The sequence below is a fragment of the Phascolarctos cinereus genome, unplaced genomic scaffold (assembly GCF_003287225.1).
Source record: "Phascolarctos cinereus isolate Bilbo 61053 unplaced genomic scaffold, phaCin_HiC Scaffold_4;HRSCAF=312, whole genome shotgun sequence".
Lineage (NCBI taxonomy): Eukaryota > Metazoa > Chordata > Mammalia > Diprotodontia > Phascolarctidae > Phascolarctos > Phascolarctos cinereus.
This window is the reverse complement of record NW_027555847.1, coordinates 129664909-129680885: the sequence shown is the minus strand read 5'-3', so window position 1 is coordinate 129680885 and position 15977 is coordinate 129664909. Positions and strand designations below refer to the sequence as shown.

The 15977-nt window shown below is 45.9% G+C and overlaps 1 protein-coding gene across 8 annotated transcripts in view; it reads right to left on the bottom strand.

The window, feature by feature from the left end:
- The window catches only part of CCDC154 (coiled-coil domain containing 154), a 25281-nt gene extending 9304 nt beyond the window's left edge, over window positions 1-15977 (bottom strand). The window contains exons 1-11 of one of the 8 annotated variants that reach the window (XM_021006716.2): window positions 15166-15977; window positions 13764-13984; window positions 13237-13426; window positions 12544-12590; window positions 11874-11969; window positions 9211-9334; window positions 4914-5015; window positions 4289-4417; window positions 3881-4005; window positions 2504-2630; window positions 757-894 (exon numbers count right to left, since the gene is read on the bottom strand). In XM_021006716.2, coding sequence (XP_020862375.1) covers window positions 757-894; window positions 2504-2630; window positions 3881-4005; window positions 4289-4417; window positions 4914-5015; window positions 9211-9334; window positions 11874-11969; window positions 12544-12590; window positions 13237-13426; window positions 13764-13939 — 1254 coding nt within the window. In that variant the 5' untranslated portion in view covers window positions 13940-13984; window positions 15166-15977. The other 7 variants (XM_021006714.2, XM_021006709.2, XM_021006715.2 and 4 more) reach the window with 7 other exon arrangements.

Here is a 15977-nt window from a genome sequence, read left to right as displayed (position 1 = left end):
TTTCATACTCTTTCACCCCATCAATCAATTAAAAAGTACAAAGGTCTCAAAAGTCTAAAACTGGAAATAGAGATAGCAGATATTACTCTTTTTTTCCCACCAGTCAATACCCCAGAGCCCCAGAAAAATGAGGTAGCATTCCTAAGACACCTCAGAAAAGGGTCTCTCGCTGCACAAAGTTAGAAAGTTGGAAAGCATCTGTGGGGGTGCTGCCACCTCACCCCCTCAACATATATGCTGATGAGAGACCATAGTGTCCTTCCCATTTCCTGCTGGCTATGGAGATTATCCTTTAATATGTCTCATTTGGACATACAGTTCTTGAAGGTGAGGGGTTTTTTTTCCTTTTTCCTTCCCTACTGTGAATACTGATTTATCACTTAATTGCCCATTTGGAGAAGGTGTTTGCCACTAAATATAAGAGTTGAAATGGGTAGGAGAAACTGATCAAGTCTGCTTATTTTAAAATTCCTAGAACTCAGGGAAGGAGTCCTCGTTCAAATTTCTGTAGCGAGCAGTCCTCATTTAGGGGGAATATACCCAGCAACTCAAAGAATAGTGTACCCTGCTAAGTTGGCTGCCTTAGAGGCATCAATTAAGACTACAGACCTGGCAGCAGCAGGGTGGGGCAGGGGAGGTGGGGGGGGGGGGGGGGGGGGGGCTATTTGCATGAGATAATTTCCCACTCATACAAAGGTATCTTATCATCCATAGGGGCATCCCTCTAGCCTCCCAAGTCCCTCAGCTGACACTTACCTCAGACATTTTCAGGTTCAAGGTCTGTTCCTGAAGGTCAAATTTCCAGCTCAAAGCTACAAAGTGGTCACTCAGGTCTCTGACCTCCCTGACCAACTGGCCAATGGACTCCTCTAAGACTTGACTCTTTTCTTGGATCTGGAATGGTATTTGACATGATTGAGTAGCCAGCAAAGTCATTTTTCTGAAGGCAACCAGTTACATAGTGATGGGCAAAGTCACATGGGCTGAGAGAAAAGAGAAGGGAAGGTGGGAGAGGTTCTAGAGGAGACCTTCACAACTTGGCAGTAGGCGGGAGCCAAAATTAAAATAGACTAAACTTCTTTGGGCTGCAAATAGGTTAGACTAGAGACAGACTGATGGTAGTTGGTTACCATAGGTTACATGACGACAGGAGAGAATGCACAATGGCAACCCTACATTTTTCGTGGGCCACCTGAAATCCTTTGGGGGGCTGCAAGCAGCCACGGGCCGTATGTTGTGCAGGTCGGTTCTAGATCTTGACAAAAGCACTGCGATCTAGAACTGCCAAGTATCCCTCAGAAGCCATTTAATCTAACACCCTCATTTTACAGTTGAGGAAGCTGAAGCCCAGAGAGCTGAAGGGATTTACTCAAGGTCACACTTGTATTAAGTGTCAAAGGTGGGATTTGAACCCAGGTCCTTGCTCTTTCCACTGTATTATTTTGTCTCCTACAGCTTCCTGGGCAAAGCTTTGTACCCCAAAGTTCAGTTGGTGTGTTCTCTGATAGAATCTTGCCTGAGCTCTGGAGAAAATAAGATCATGGATTTAGGACTGGAAGAGATTTTAGAACAAGTTCAATCCCCTCTTTTTACAGAAAAAGAAACTGAGGCCTGGGAAGAGTCAATGTTTTGCCCAAAGTTCCACAGCTAGTGAATGGTAGAGGCAGGACCCAAACTCAGCCCTCCTCTGCTCCTCTTCCTCTACCAGCCTCTGACCAGGAAGGAGAGCCAGGGTTCTGAGAGAGAGAGAGAGAGAGAGAGAGAGAGAGAGAGAGAGAGAGGAGGAGAAGATCCAGAGAGCCTTGTTCTGGAGCGCTCTCTCGCTGTCTCTGTCTCTGTATCTATCTCCTCCCTCTGTATCTCTCTCTGTCTCTGTATCTATCTCCTCCCTCTGTATCTCTCTCTGTCTGTCTCTGTCTCTATCTCCTCCCTCTGTATCTCTCTCTGTCTCCATCTCCTCCCTCTGTATCTCTCTCTGTCTCTATCTCTTCCCTCTATATCCCTCTCTGTCTCTGTCTCTATCTCCTCCCTCTGTATCTCTGTCTCTGTCTCCTCCCTCTGTATCCCTCTCTGTCTCTGTATCTATCTCTTCCCTCTATATCCCTCTCTGTCTCTGTCTCTGTCTCTTCCCTCTGTATCTCTCTCTGTCTCTGTCTCTGTATCTATCTCCTCCCTCTGTATCTCTGTCTCTGTATCTATCTCCTCCCTCTGTATCTCTCTCTGTCTCTGTCTCTATCTCTTCCCTCTGTATCTCTCTCTGTCTCTGTATCTATCTCCTCCCTCTGTATCTCTGTCTCTGTATCTATCTCCTCCCTCTGTATCTCTCTCTGTCTCTGTCTCTGTATCTATCTCCTCCCTCTGTATCCCTCTGTCTCTGTCTCTATTTCCTCCCTCTGTATCCCTCTCTGTCTCTGTATCTATCTCTTCCCTCTATATCCCTCTCTGTCTCTCTCTTTTCCTCCCTCCCTCCCTCCCCCCACCCCACACCCACACCCACACCCACCTTTTCCAGTTCAGCTCGAGCTTCCCGGTTTGCATTGTCAAAAGAATCTCTGACAGCTAATATGTCATTCTGCAGCTGGGTGGTAAATTTCTCCATATTCTCCTTCTCGCACTGCTCCTGGGCTTCTCTGAGGACAACATCACAGTGACAGGGAAATCTGAGTGCCCTTGGAAATGGTGCCCAAGAGGAAGCTCTGTGGCTAGCAGTGTCCACCAGGGGAATGCTAGGGTCCTGGATCTGACCACTGACTCAGACTTATCATAGGATCATAGATTCAGAACCAGAAGGGCTCGGGAACCCATTGTACCACACCATCATTCAGATTTTTATTAATTCACGGGATCAAAGATTGAAAGCTGTAAGGGCCTATGGATGCTGAAATATCTTTGTGTGAATGGTAAATTGTCTTGTGCACCTTCCTTCCTGCCTTCCACCCAGGGCCTTTAGTCTTAATTGATGCCCCCAAGCTAGCAAGGGATGCTGTTCTTTGGGTCACTATGTATATTCCCCCTAAATCACACAGCAGATTCTTCCTCCTGTGTCCATTGGAGGGAGCTCAGGGTGGGGGCCAAGGCCCTGAGATCATCTAGCTCAGCTTCCTCGTTTTACAGGGGGAAAAACTGAAGCCTGGTTTGTTCAAGTAACTGAGTCAGATCCCAAATTCTATGTCCTTTCCATTATCCCATACTGTCTTCCAGGGTTGTCACTATCGCTCAGATTTTTATTAATTCGTGGGATCAGAGATTTAAAGCTGTAAGATGTAAAGATTTAAATCAAAGACTTAAAGGCCTTAGAGACCATTGAGTCCAACCTCTTCATTTTACAGATGAGGAAACTGAGACACAGAGAGTTTAAATGATTTGCCCAGGGTTACGCAGCTAGTATATATCTGAGGAAGAATTTGAACCCAGTTCTTTCTGACTCCAAATCCAGGATTCTGTCCACTAAACCACATAGCCTCTACCATTTCTCTGGTACTTCTCTAGTGATTTCTGAGTAAACTCTCCTAGAAAACAAACAAGAGGAGGCCAAGACTGGAAGTGGAAGGAACTGTCAGCAACCTAGAATCCCCAAGCCAAAGTGCTTGTTCTAGGGACAGGATGAAGGAAGAACCAGTCATCTAGCTTCTTGATACTTTTAACACTTAGGTTAGAAGGGCTGCTGCCCTGGGTAGGTGGGTTGGGGGGAGGAGAGTGCTTGGAATGAAAAGACAGAAAGATCTGAAAAGATGTCTTAGAGCTCCAGCCCTTTGTGCGCCCACATTCTGACCAAGGAGGGGAAAGGCTGGCCAGCGCCACCTCTGAGGGATGAGGTTGCTAGGTATTCATTCATTCACTCCCTCCACAAAAGAAGCTCTGAACTCCAGCCCACACCCACCTATTCTTCTGCTCTGCCTGGAGGATCGAATTGAGTGATGTCTGGTTCTCTCTCACAAAATCAGTCAGCTGGATGACAGCCTTGTCCAGGGCTCGACACTGGTTTAAGAGATGAGACTCCTCCTGCTGTGTTTATTGGAGGGAGCTCAGAGTAGAGGCCAAGGCCCCGTACTTTGGCCTAGGTCCCTGGCAACCTCAGTAATCTGGCTGTTTTGCAGCCTCTGCTAAAGCTCCCATCTCCCAGGCCCGCCTAGATGCTTAGGGCATGACTACCTTCCTCCCCAGAGGACACGGGAATTTAAGGATATGCTGGCTCTATCTGGACTGGGGCACTTGGCCAGACCCAGACATGACCTGGGGGTGTGGCCTCTCAGGCTCTGCCCTGAATTATCAGGTACAAATAGCAAACCTCTTGCTGGTGCTTCAGGCTTCGGAAATGGTCTTCATTCAGCACCTGGATTTTCTGCCATTTGACCTCCAGTTCTTCCCAGAGGTTCTTCTCAGATCTGAGCCTTGTGTTCTCAGAAACTTTCATTTTCTGCTGGGAGACATTGCCATCCCTCTCACACCATGAGGAGCCTGAGGACTCCTGTGTCACTAAGAGGCTGCCTTCGTCCCTGTCCATCTCCCATTGCTCTTTCTTCCCCGGGGGAAAGCCTTCAGGTCAGTGGCTTCACTACCTACCCAGTCCTGTCTCTACTGCTTCTCAATTGCCAGTCTAATTTAGATCCAGGTTGAGGGGGCGTCTCACTGCTTCTAATACTATATGCAGAGGAATCCCTTCAATATCACCCCCATGAGCCCAATCTTCCTGGCTCCACGGTGGGCAGACTGTGGTAGGTGAGGGATTTGGGTGGGTAGCTGAGAGCACTCCTGTTTCCAAATCACATTATGGACGCAAAGGGACAGAGACGTGGGTCAGGGAAGGAACAGGGAAGCCTAGAAGCCGCTCTGGGCTGCTGCTTGGGAATGCCCTCCGATGAGACTGCCAGTCCTCAGGGGAACCCAGCAGGCTGGCAGCAGCTCCCACCCACCTTTTCAATGGCCACAAAGTTTTTCTGAAGGTGGCCACAAAGCTTGGCTTCTCTTTTCAGGAATTTGAGACTCATCTCCTCTCCAAGCTGAAGTGCCTGAGCCTATGGGGAAATGCTGCCATTAATGCCAACCCTAGGAGAGCAGGAAGTGCAGGTGCATCAGTGAGGGCCCCCTCCTTCTGGGATGTCAGAACCCTTGGGCTGGAAGATCATAGGATGGAGAGGTGGGAGGGATTTTAGAAGGCACCAAGAGGGGGTGATACCATTCTACTCAAAGAGGACTAGGTCTCAGCTTGCTAAAGGAAATTAAAAAAAAAATGAGTATCTTGTGTCTACGAAGTACATACTCAAGAAGAAATACAGTGAAATCAGACCTGGGTTTTAATCTCAAATCTGCTCCTCTGTAATCTTGGGCAAATCATTTCCCTTCTCTGGGTGTCACTGATTATTTATAATAATCAAACCTGGCCTTGGAGAAGAGGTGAGAAAAAGCAATTGTGAAATGAGGGGAGAGAAAGGCCCATCTCCAAGCTCCTTCCAGCTTTTGGTCCTTTGAGGAGGATGACCAAGACTAGCATATCACAATAACAATGACCTAGAATTCAGGGATAGTCCATGAAACACAAAACAAATTCAGAGCAAGCTAATCATAACTAAGATTAAGAGGGAGGGGTGGAACAGCACTACCAGGAGAGACCTAAGCACTGCTAACGTTGGCTGCCTATCACACTAACAGGCTGCTCGACTCCCACAGCCCAGACCCTGCCTGCTGTGTTGCATCATAACCCTAATGGCTTGCAGCACCTCACCTGTACAACGGCCTAGGATGTGCTAGAAGTCCAGGCTTGCTTCTCCATCCTTCCAGTCACAGTACAGAAACTAAGATAAGAACTCAACCGGGAACTGGCAGGTGGCAGGGAGAGGAAAGAGTCCCAAAAGCTGGAGGACAGAGTCCCTTGACATCAACCAGTGAGACCTGAGATCTGAGGATGTAAAAGCTAGAAATGACGACCTTAAAGATCAATTGACCTTTTCACGGTACAGATTCAGCCCCAAACCACAGCAATTCAGTATTAGAACTGAACTGTAGACCTCCTGACTCCTAAGTTCGGAGCTCTTTCCTCCTCAGAAGGTTAGGTGCCAGCTGTATGCTACTCACCATCAAAAAGCAAAACGCAACAGGGACAGAATCAGGAGGGAAAGGGGAGCTGATGCCACCATTTGATATGTAGTAGGTAAAGGGAAGGGACAATGCCTTTTCCCTACTCTGCTGAGCCTGAGTGCTGTATCCATCTTTCCTCTACTTCTCTAAACAATGCCTGGACATAATGCTAGCCTTCCCTGCCTGGTGGCAAGGGGGTAGCGGCACACACTAGGAATGCTGCGTACCAAGTCCAAAATCATGCTGGGCCTGGGAAGACTCATCTTCCTGAGTTCAAATTAGACCTCAGACACTTACTAGCTGTGTGACCCTGGGCAAGTTACTTAACCCTGTTTGCCTCAGTTTCCTCATCTGTAAAATAAACTGGAGAAGGAAATGGCAAACCACTCCAGTATCTTTGCCAAGAAAATCCCCCAAAGGGTCACAGAGTAAGACATGACTGAAAAACAACTCAACAAGAAGAACCACAAAGTCCAAAACCAGAACAGTTTCTTAAGAAAACGTCAGGTCTGGGCCCAGGACTGAGGCCTCTTTAGAAAGTGAGTGGCCGTTGTGCAATGACTAATATTGATATTAACCCTTCTCAGCAATACAAGGATCTAAGACATCTCCAAAGGCCTCATGATGGAAAATGCTATCCACATATGAAGAAAGAACTATGGAGTTTGAATGCAGATCGAAACATACTATTTGCTATTTTTTTTCTTCTGTTGTGTTTTGTTTCCTCTCTCTGGTGGATACTCCTATTGTTTCTAATTCTTACAACACCACTAATGTGAAAATATGTTTAATAGGAATGTATATGTAGAGCCTATATCAGACTGTGCACCACCTTGGGGAGGGAGGTGTGAAGGTGGGGGGGGGGAATTTAAAACTCAAAAGCTTATGGAAGTGATGGTTGATAATTCAAAATAAATTAATAAAAAGAAAAGAAAAGAAAAGAAAGTGAGCGGCCCAGCAGTTTTTCCCAATATCCAACAAGGACAGAGTTGTTAGGTTTCGCTGCCCATCTCCTGAGCTTCACATGCCACAGTGCAGCCGTGATTCTGACTTCTCAAAGGGCAATGAGAAAGGAACACCAATGATACTTGGCAGCTGAACTATCGGCAAACAAGAGCTGTGTCTTTTAGTATTATCAGGGGGCAGCTGAAAGCTCACCCTGTCACATAGTTCTTCAGACAAGCCTTGTATATGGTGACGATACCTGAAGTCCAGGGTCACTATTTGCAGAACTGAAGAGGCCGCATTGCAGAAATTCACATCTATGCCCTCTATTACACCTCCCTCTAGGGGAAGTTCAAGCAGACCAGGTTGGTGCTCGTTGACCAAAGTCCCCAATAAAGAACACAAAACAGAAACAACTCCCTCAAATCTACAGCAAGTTGAGATCCTTTACTTTTCCCACCTCAGACTTCTTCAGTAAAGCTATTCCTATTTCACAGGTGGGGAAAATGAGATACAGAGAGCTTAAATGATTTGGCAAGTTGATGATTAGACAAGAAGGAAATTCGATTCAAGGAGCCTTTCTTAAGTACTCACATAGCAGGCATTGTGTCAGGTACTAGAGGAGAGGCAAAGACAAAATGCAAGTCGATTACTGGAGATATAAGAAGCCCAGGAGGATGGGCAGCAAGGCCCAGCAGTTCTGTGGCTTCCCACCAGAGACATGTACATAGATAAGTATGTGTGGATACACACACACATACATACATATATATACACACATGTGCACATGTATACATATGTACACATATGTATCTCTATCTACAACAACAAGGTGATTTTGGAGGAGAGGGAAAGGGAACAAGCATTTATTTTATTTTCTTTTTTTTGGATAGGCAATACGGTTAAGTGACTTGCCCAGAGTCACACAGCTACTAAGTGTTATGTGTCTGAGGCCGATTTTGAACTCAGGTCCTCCTGACTCCAGGGCCGGTGCTCTATCCACTGTACCACCTAGCTGCCCCTTGGAACAAGCATTTATTAAGCATCTACTCTGCACCAGGCACTGTGCTATGTGCCTTACAAATATTTTCTCATTTGATCCTCACAACAAACTTAGGAGGTAGGTGGAGTGGGGGGAGAAGCTGGGAGGAGGGGGAGAGCTAACAGCTGAGGGGATTAGGAAAGGCTTCTTGTAGGAGCTGACCTTTGAAGGGAGCTGCAGATTCTAAGATGCAGGAGTGAAGAGGGAGGGCCTGAAATGCACAGGGCACAGCATGGATTCAGAGGCCCAGAAGATGTCACATATGGCAAATGGTAAAATGGCCAATTTGGCTGAAGTACGTGAGGGGAATAATGCAAAATGAGTATAGCAAGATAGGCTGGAGACAAATTGTGGAGCTTTAAAAGCCAAATAGAGGACTTTTTATTCTTTCTTTTTTGCTAGGCAATAGAGTTAAGTGACTTGCCCAGGGTCATACAACTAGTAAGTGTCAAGTGTCTGAGGCCAGATTTGAACGCAGGTCCTCCTGATTCCAGGGCCAGTGCTCTATCCACTGCACCACCTAGCTGCCTGGAATTTTCTGTCTTTCCTAGAGGCAAAAGGGGACCAGTGAAAGTTCTTATCCAGGTGAGTGGCCCGATCAGACTTGTGCTTTAGGAATAGGACAGCTGTATGGATGATTGGAGAAGGAAGAGGCTTGAGTAAGGGAAACCAATCAGGAGGTTATTGCAATAGTCCAGGTGAGAAGTAATTAGGGCCTGAAATTAGGTGCTAGCTGCAAAGAGAAGAGAGAAGAAAGAGATGGGAGAAATATTGTAGAGACTGAATAGTTAGGATTTACAAAATTTTGTAGAGATTTACAAAATATTGTAGAAATTTACAAAATATTGTAGAGATTGAATGGTTTGGCAACTGATTGGATAAATGAGAATGAGAGAATGAACAGTGGAGCATGACCCCAAGATTATGAACCTCAGTGCCTGAAAGGATAATGTACCTTGGACAAAAGCAGGAAAAGTTAAGAACAGTGAGTTTAGATGGGGGAGGCAATGAGTTCTATTTTGGACACATTGTGTTCAAAATGTCTATGGAACATCCAGGTGGAGCTATTCAACAGGAATTTGGGACCAGACTGCAGGGGTGGGGAACCTGTGACCTGGAGGCCCTCAAGTGAAGTCTTCCTGACTGACCTGTATCCCAGCAATATCCCGACTAGTTCGGCAGGCATTCTCTTCCTGGTTCTGCCGCAGGGCATTGCAGGCTGTTTCCCGTCCCTCCGCTTCTTCCTTTAGGTCCCCACTCAGTTTGTCCAACCTATGGGCAACAAGCATGGTATATAGAAAGAGCATTTGTGTCAGGAAATCTCAGAAGCCTGACCTTGACACTTGTTGGCTCTGAAAGGACAGAGAAGTACTTTAACTCTCTGAACCTGCTCCCTCATCTGTAAAATGGGTCCAGTACTATTTATACTACTTACCTCAGGGTTGCTTGAAAGGAAAATGCTCACTAGTCCTGAAGTGGGATAATAAATATAGGACTGATATGATTTAACAAGCTTTCAGCCTTTCAAGGAAAATGTCTTCCCCACTGCCTTATCCAATCGGGCTCAGCAACCCTAAACATGGGGCCTGACTACTATAAATAGGACCATTCCATCCAAAAGCTGGATGGAGTTTTGGCAGCATACTAATTAGCATGTATAAACTAAGAGTATTTCTCAGGTTGGGATGGACAAAATCAGAACTTTGATGGATCCAAACCTCCATGTTGTAGACTATGCAGGCATTACATTAAGCCTGCCCTCATTCATCCTGAATACAAAGATAAAAAAAAAGAAAACCAGCCCTCCCCCCCAATTTGAAGGACCTGCTTCCATGGCATAAGCCAGCATCAAGATTCATTATAGAGAGAGCAAAGCTTGCCCTCCTCCTCCTCTGGTAGCCAGTGATGAGATCAATTGAAAGCACAGAAATTTCCTAGAGGTTTCCTTTCATGGTCTTCCTCAGTCTGGACCCAATTCATCTTTCTAGCCTTCTCCTATACAACAACTGTCCTTTACTTACTCAGCACATCCTAATTAAACTGAACTACTACTCTGGTGAAGGTCCATATTTCTCCTCCCCTTGTTGTTCAGTTGTTTTTCCATTGTGTCCGACTCTTCATCACCCCATTTGGGGTTTTCCCGGCAAAGATACTTACCCAGTGCTTGCCAGACAGCTAGTAAATGTCTGAGGCCAGATTTGAATTCAGGAAGATGAGTCTTCCTGATTCCAAGCTTGGCACTCTATCCACTGCACCACTTAGCTGCCCTCCTCCTCCCCTACATACAGTTATTCCTTCTATATTACTAGGGTGGGGTGGAATCTTAGGGGTGTGGCACCCCCACACTATCTGGAAAATCCATGTAAAATTTTTTGGCCCTCCCTTTGTACCATTGAAGAAATCTGAATTTTTTATTTTTCTTTTATGGGTTGTTTATAGTACTTTATTATAAAATGTGTGTTGATATCATATAATAATAATTGTACATACATATATATATGTATATATATGAAATATACTTCTGAGTTTCTAAACTTTTTTTGTGTCTTCTGCTAGCCTTTGCTTGTCATCTGAGGCTTCCACAAAACTCTCCAAAAATTCCCATTTAATTTCTTATCCCAATCTGAGATATATCAAAACCACGATGGGGAAAGTTGCAGTGTAGAAGGGATAACTATAATACCAGTTTCCTTGCAGTCTGTCTGGCCTTTCTCCAATCTACTCCAATCTATTCTTCACGTAGTTTTCAGAGTCATCTTCTTAATGCACCGCTTTGAACACGCCATTCCTCTACTAAAAAGCTTTCAGAGGCTCCCCACTATCTTCCAAAAATGAAGTATGAACTCCAGATTCTGCCCCAAAAAGGACTTCACAGTCTGGCTTCAAAACTTTTTTCTATCCTTCTTCTCATGCTAATGTTTTGTCACGTATTCTACATGGCCACCAAAACTGCATCTCTCCCGTATGTTCTCATCCTGCTCTCTCTCATATCTTTGCCTTTGCTTCTGACATGAGTCTGGATTGAAGGCTCCTCCCCATCTCTGTTGAAAGCCCTCCCTTCCTTTAAGGCCCAACTTGGGTGCCATTTTCTCTCTGAAGCCTTCTCCAGTATTCCATTGCCCCCAGATAAAAGTGAGCATCTCCACCTCAAATTTCTCCTAGCACTTTGCCAGAATCCTCTCCTCCACTCCTATCTCCGACCCTCTTTTATTAGAGTCATTTGTTCACTTGTCTTCTGTCCATCACCTATCATAGGCTCTTTGACAACAGACTCTCTATTGTATTAATTTTGGAATCCCTGGCAGCTGGCACAGTACTTTGCACGTAGTTGGTCCTTCAAAGCTATTTAAACAAAACTCAGTCTGGTATGACCCTGCTGTTCTATCTTTATCTCATACTACTCCCCTCCATGCAAGTCTACTTTCGGTAATCAGTAAGTCTGTACTGATCATCTACAACATGCTTAGTTACATAATAGAAGATGGAAAATGGAGAAGGCATGGTCCTTGGCTTCAACAAGCTAATGGTCTAGTTGGAGAGATATGATGTAAAATGTGAAAGATAAAACAATAAATAATTTATGTAACAGTTCAAGTCAACAATAGATGAAATGATCATTACAAGGCCATACACAAAAAATTATGGAATGAGGTAGACAGATCATAACTACTATAGCAACTCAGAGGGGAGAGAGATCACTATGGATTAGCAGGCCAAGGAAAGTATTAATGCATGTATATAGATATATAGAGATATCAGATAAGGGAAAAGGGCCTGGAGGAGAGAAAGAGGAGAATGGAGGCATACATACCTGAGCTGTAGTTCTGCCTCAAAGTTTTTCTTTTCTGTATCCTGGAGAGCCTGTTTCCGCCTAATTTGGGCTAGGGACTCTCGGACCTCCACCAACCTGAGATATAAATTATTCTCTACTCCTGAGCAGCCCTGATCTTCCTCTTCCCCCTGGTCTGGTGGCACAGGTTTGAGAGGGAGATTGGGCAGCTGCCCAGGTACCTACCCATTTGAGGACAGAGAGGCTCTTCCTTGAAGAGCTTGAATGTCACTGGCTATTCCAGAGAAACCAGCCAGAGGCCTTCATCTTGGGCAATGAGAACCCCTGAACCACCTGGGACCTGAAGAGCTCTCCTTCCTCCCAGACCCAAGTCAACAGGATGGATGTGTCAGTAGGTGACATTACTTCGGCCACAACTTTCCTTAGAGAGTAGACTACTTGGGTCAGCTAATGAGGGAAAGCTTGGAGTACCTTGTCCCTTCTGGCCACCTTCTGCAAGGGGGCATCTCTGCTGTCAGAAGGTAACTGGAGGAAATGCTCCTGAACCAAGAACAGTAGGATCTGCCCCACCACTCTTCTTTGGTCCCAACATCCTTGTCCTGGAGTTGTTTGGGAACATCACACTGCTCCCAAATCTACTCCGATGCCTATGTGGGATGGAATGATTTCTGGACACGAGGAGAACATGTACCTTTTCTCCATTGACTCCATGTGGCTCCGATTTGCAGTATTGGAGAGCTACAAAGAGAAGGATTTGGGCACTGGGTTTTGTTTTTCTTTTCTGGATTTACCCAGGCCTTCTGCTATGATCCATGGTGACTGACAGCTGGATAATGGGACCCGGAGCTTTATAGCCCAGACAGCTAGGATTGCCAGAGGTAGGAACAACTTGTAGGTAAGATAGGGTTATTTTTCTGGGGCTCTAAGGCTGGACAAGTGGGAATTTGGCTCTGGGGAAACTATGCTGCCAGTGAGCCAGAGTTTCCTCACTTGTACAATGAAGGGGTTGGAGTAAATGACTGCTAAGTTTCCACTGAATTCTGAAGTTTGATTTTTTTCACCATAGCTGTCCCATTTATTGAATGGAAGGGTCAGGGGATAGGTTCAAAGTGGTATAAAGGGAAGACAGGATTATCGGGAGGATAAGTTCTGTTTAGGGAGGCCTGAAAGGAGGGCAAAGGAATGAGAAGAGAGAAGGAATTTACTTCCCAGCAAAACATTCTGCAATGCTAAAATCCTGGGGATGTGATGGCAAAGGAAGGACCAGCAAGAGATAGACAAAAAAGATGGCCCCAGGAAAGCCTGCGGACAGTTTGCCAGCCCACTGGGATCACACAAAAAGAAAGCCTCTTCCAAAGGAGTTGACAGTGGGCAGCATGTTCACCTCACAGGCTTCCTTCTCTGGCAGCCGGGTAAGCTGCTTCACCTCGTCACGGATCAGCTCCAACTCAGAGTCTTGTACCTGTATCCGGGCCCGGATCTGGAGCAGCTCCCTCAACAAGCTCAGGACGGCTTGGTCTGAACGCTCCTTGTGCCCTCGAAGGCAGACCACCTCAGCCTGCAGATCTGCCACCCTGCGAGATGCCACGGAGATACACACCCAGAGGCCGGGAAACAAGTGGAGGAGACAGGCTGATAAGTCTATTTACCCATAGGTAGATCTAACCAAGAAGGACAAGCACATGCTTTAAAACCACAGTCACCCACGTTCACCCAGAAGAAGTATGGGGGGTATGATTTAACGAGTATACCACTACTCAGAATCCCCCCTCCAAAAGAAAAAGAATGATTCCAGGCTGAGACGCCTCAAGGAAGTTGGAAAGACGTTTTGGCTTCACAAAGGTGTCCTGTCTGGAGCTAGGTATAAGAGAAACCATATCCTAAGTGATGAGACAAACTTCAGGTACCTACCACTGTTCTAGCTGCTTCCAGCGTTTCAGAGTGTCTTGCTCCGGGGTCAGGTTGGAAGACACTTGGGGGTTGTACTCAGAACCATCAGAGATCTCCTTTACAATCAGGGTTTCTGGGATCTTCAGACCATCTTTGAGGAGGAGCCCCAGGTCCTCTAGAGTGACTGAGCTGCTCATAGTGGCAACATGGACTGAGGTCTGGTTCCGTGCTGACAGTCAATCCTATGGTAAGAGGGAAATACAAACGAGGCCCTGCATTCAGGAGCACAACAAATGAGTCAGCATACCTTATCCCTGCAGAAGGGTCTTCTCTTGCCTTCCTGACTCACTGCAAGACCTTGGATCTAGTGGGTTTCCTCCCCATTGGAGGTCTTCAAGCAAAGGTAGGATGACCACTTATTGGGTATGTTGTAGTGAGACTCTTTTTCAGATTACAATTTGGACCACATGGCTCCCAAGGTCCCTTCCAAATATGAAATTCTGTGATCAGCTGAGAGATCCCAAAAGCCAGGATGTATCCTGAACTTTCTAGCCCCTGTGGAAAGAAAGAAGCTCTCTAGACTGCTAAAACTAGACTCTCAGAAAGGGAGGTCTCCTCAAAACATTGCCCCCAACTCTAAAAAAATAATAATAATAATAAATAACAGCTCCTTTATGGTTTACCAAGTATTTTTTGGTGCCTACATTACCTTATCTGATCTTACAAGTGTGTGAAGTAGTTCATTATCCTTATTTTCAGGTGAGGAAACAGGTTTAGGAATTAACTTGTCCCAGATGACAAAGGCTAGTTAAATGGCAGAGCTGGGGCTTGAGACTAATGCTCAGTACCATATTGCCTCTCACAGTTGGATTGTACCTGCTGCTGACTCCCAATTGGTACTGGATTCAGAGAACCTGGGCTAAGATCCTCACTCTGGTATTTATTGCCCATAGGACTTCAGGCAAGATACTCAGCCTCCCTTCCTGAGGTCCCTCCCAGCTCAAGACATAGGATCTCTAGATTAAAGCTAATCTTTAGCCCTCCTTACTAAGTCCCAGATCCTGAAATGGACCCCATCTAATATACTTAGAAACAAAGAGCCCGGGGCTCGGGACAAGAGCAGAAAGCTGACTTCATTGGCAAATCTTCTTCATTCAGGCTCTGAACACTTGAAGCTGATCCACACTGCCTGGTTCCTTTGGAGACACTGGCAGCTCCCTAGCCTCACTCGGGACACCTCTTTGCTCTGAACCAGCTGGACTTGAGGGAGGGAGGGGAAGCCTAGAACAAGAGAACTACCCCATTTCCTCCCTCCCTCAGGGGTTTACCAGTTGGGGGGGAGGGGAAGAAGGGAGGGGGGAAGGAGGATGTCTGAGGCAGCTGGGAGAGCCGGCTGAGTTGACAGATAAGTCAGTGTCCTTACATCTTGCCTTCACAGGGAACCTAAGCAGTGGGAACTGATGTGAACTTGTTCCGGAACCTTCCCTTCCACTAGAAACTTATGACCTCACTGCCCAACTGTCACTCTTAGAATCAAACCCCCTTCAGCTTTGCACAGAATCCAAAAGAACTAGTAGACAAGTCAAGGCCCAGCAGCTAGAAGCCCTATTATGTTGGCTGTCCCTTTTTTGCGAGTGGTTAAGGAAATATGGTGGTAGTCTAGGCATAACCCTGCTTTCTCCCCCCAGGTCTCACTCACGTGGAAGGAAAGATACAGGAACAGGAAAAACAGGTCTAAAGTAGCCCTCAAGCCTAACTGTGGGAAATAGACCCACAATCCTTAGTGTCTAAACTGAGGACATGTTAGCAAAATGTGTGAATGGTGCAGAGCTGTGCCTATTTTTAGCCTCTGTGGGAACTCATAGAATCAATTTATTGAAGAAGAGAGCCTTAGACTTACCTTGCAGTGGAACACAAATGGGCTTTTGGGACCAATGATTTGATAACCAGGCTACCCTTGGAGAGAGTCCTGGAATTGGGGAGGCACGCAGTGCTTCGAAAGGTCCAGCTGACTTTGTGTATTGCCAACTGCCTGAAAGACTGGAGCACAGAAGCCTGAAGGCTTAGGGCAAACTCATTCTCCAAGACCATTAACTATAGGGAAATGGAAATTAGCTTAGAGATTTCCCACCAGGTGAAGCTTCCCAACTTTCAGCTACCTTTATAAATTCATGCTCCAGTATCACTATTATTTGGAAAGCTATCCTTCCTCCAAGCAGAAGAAAAAGGTAGGCT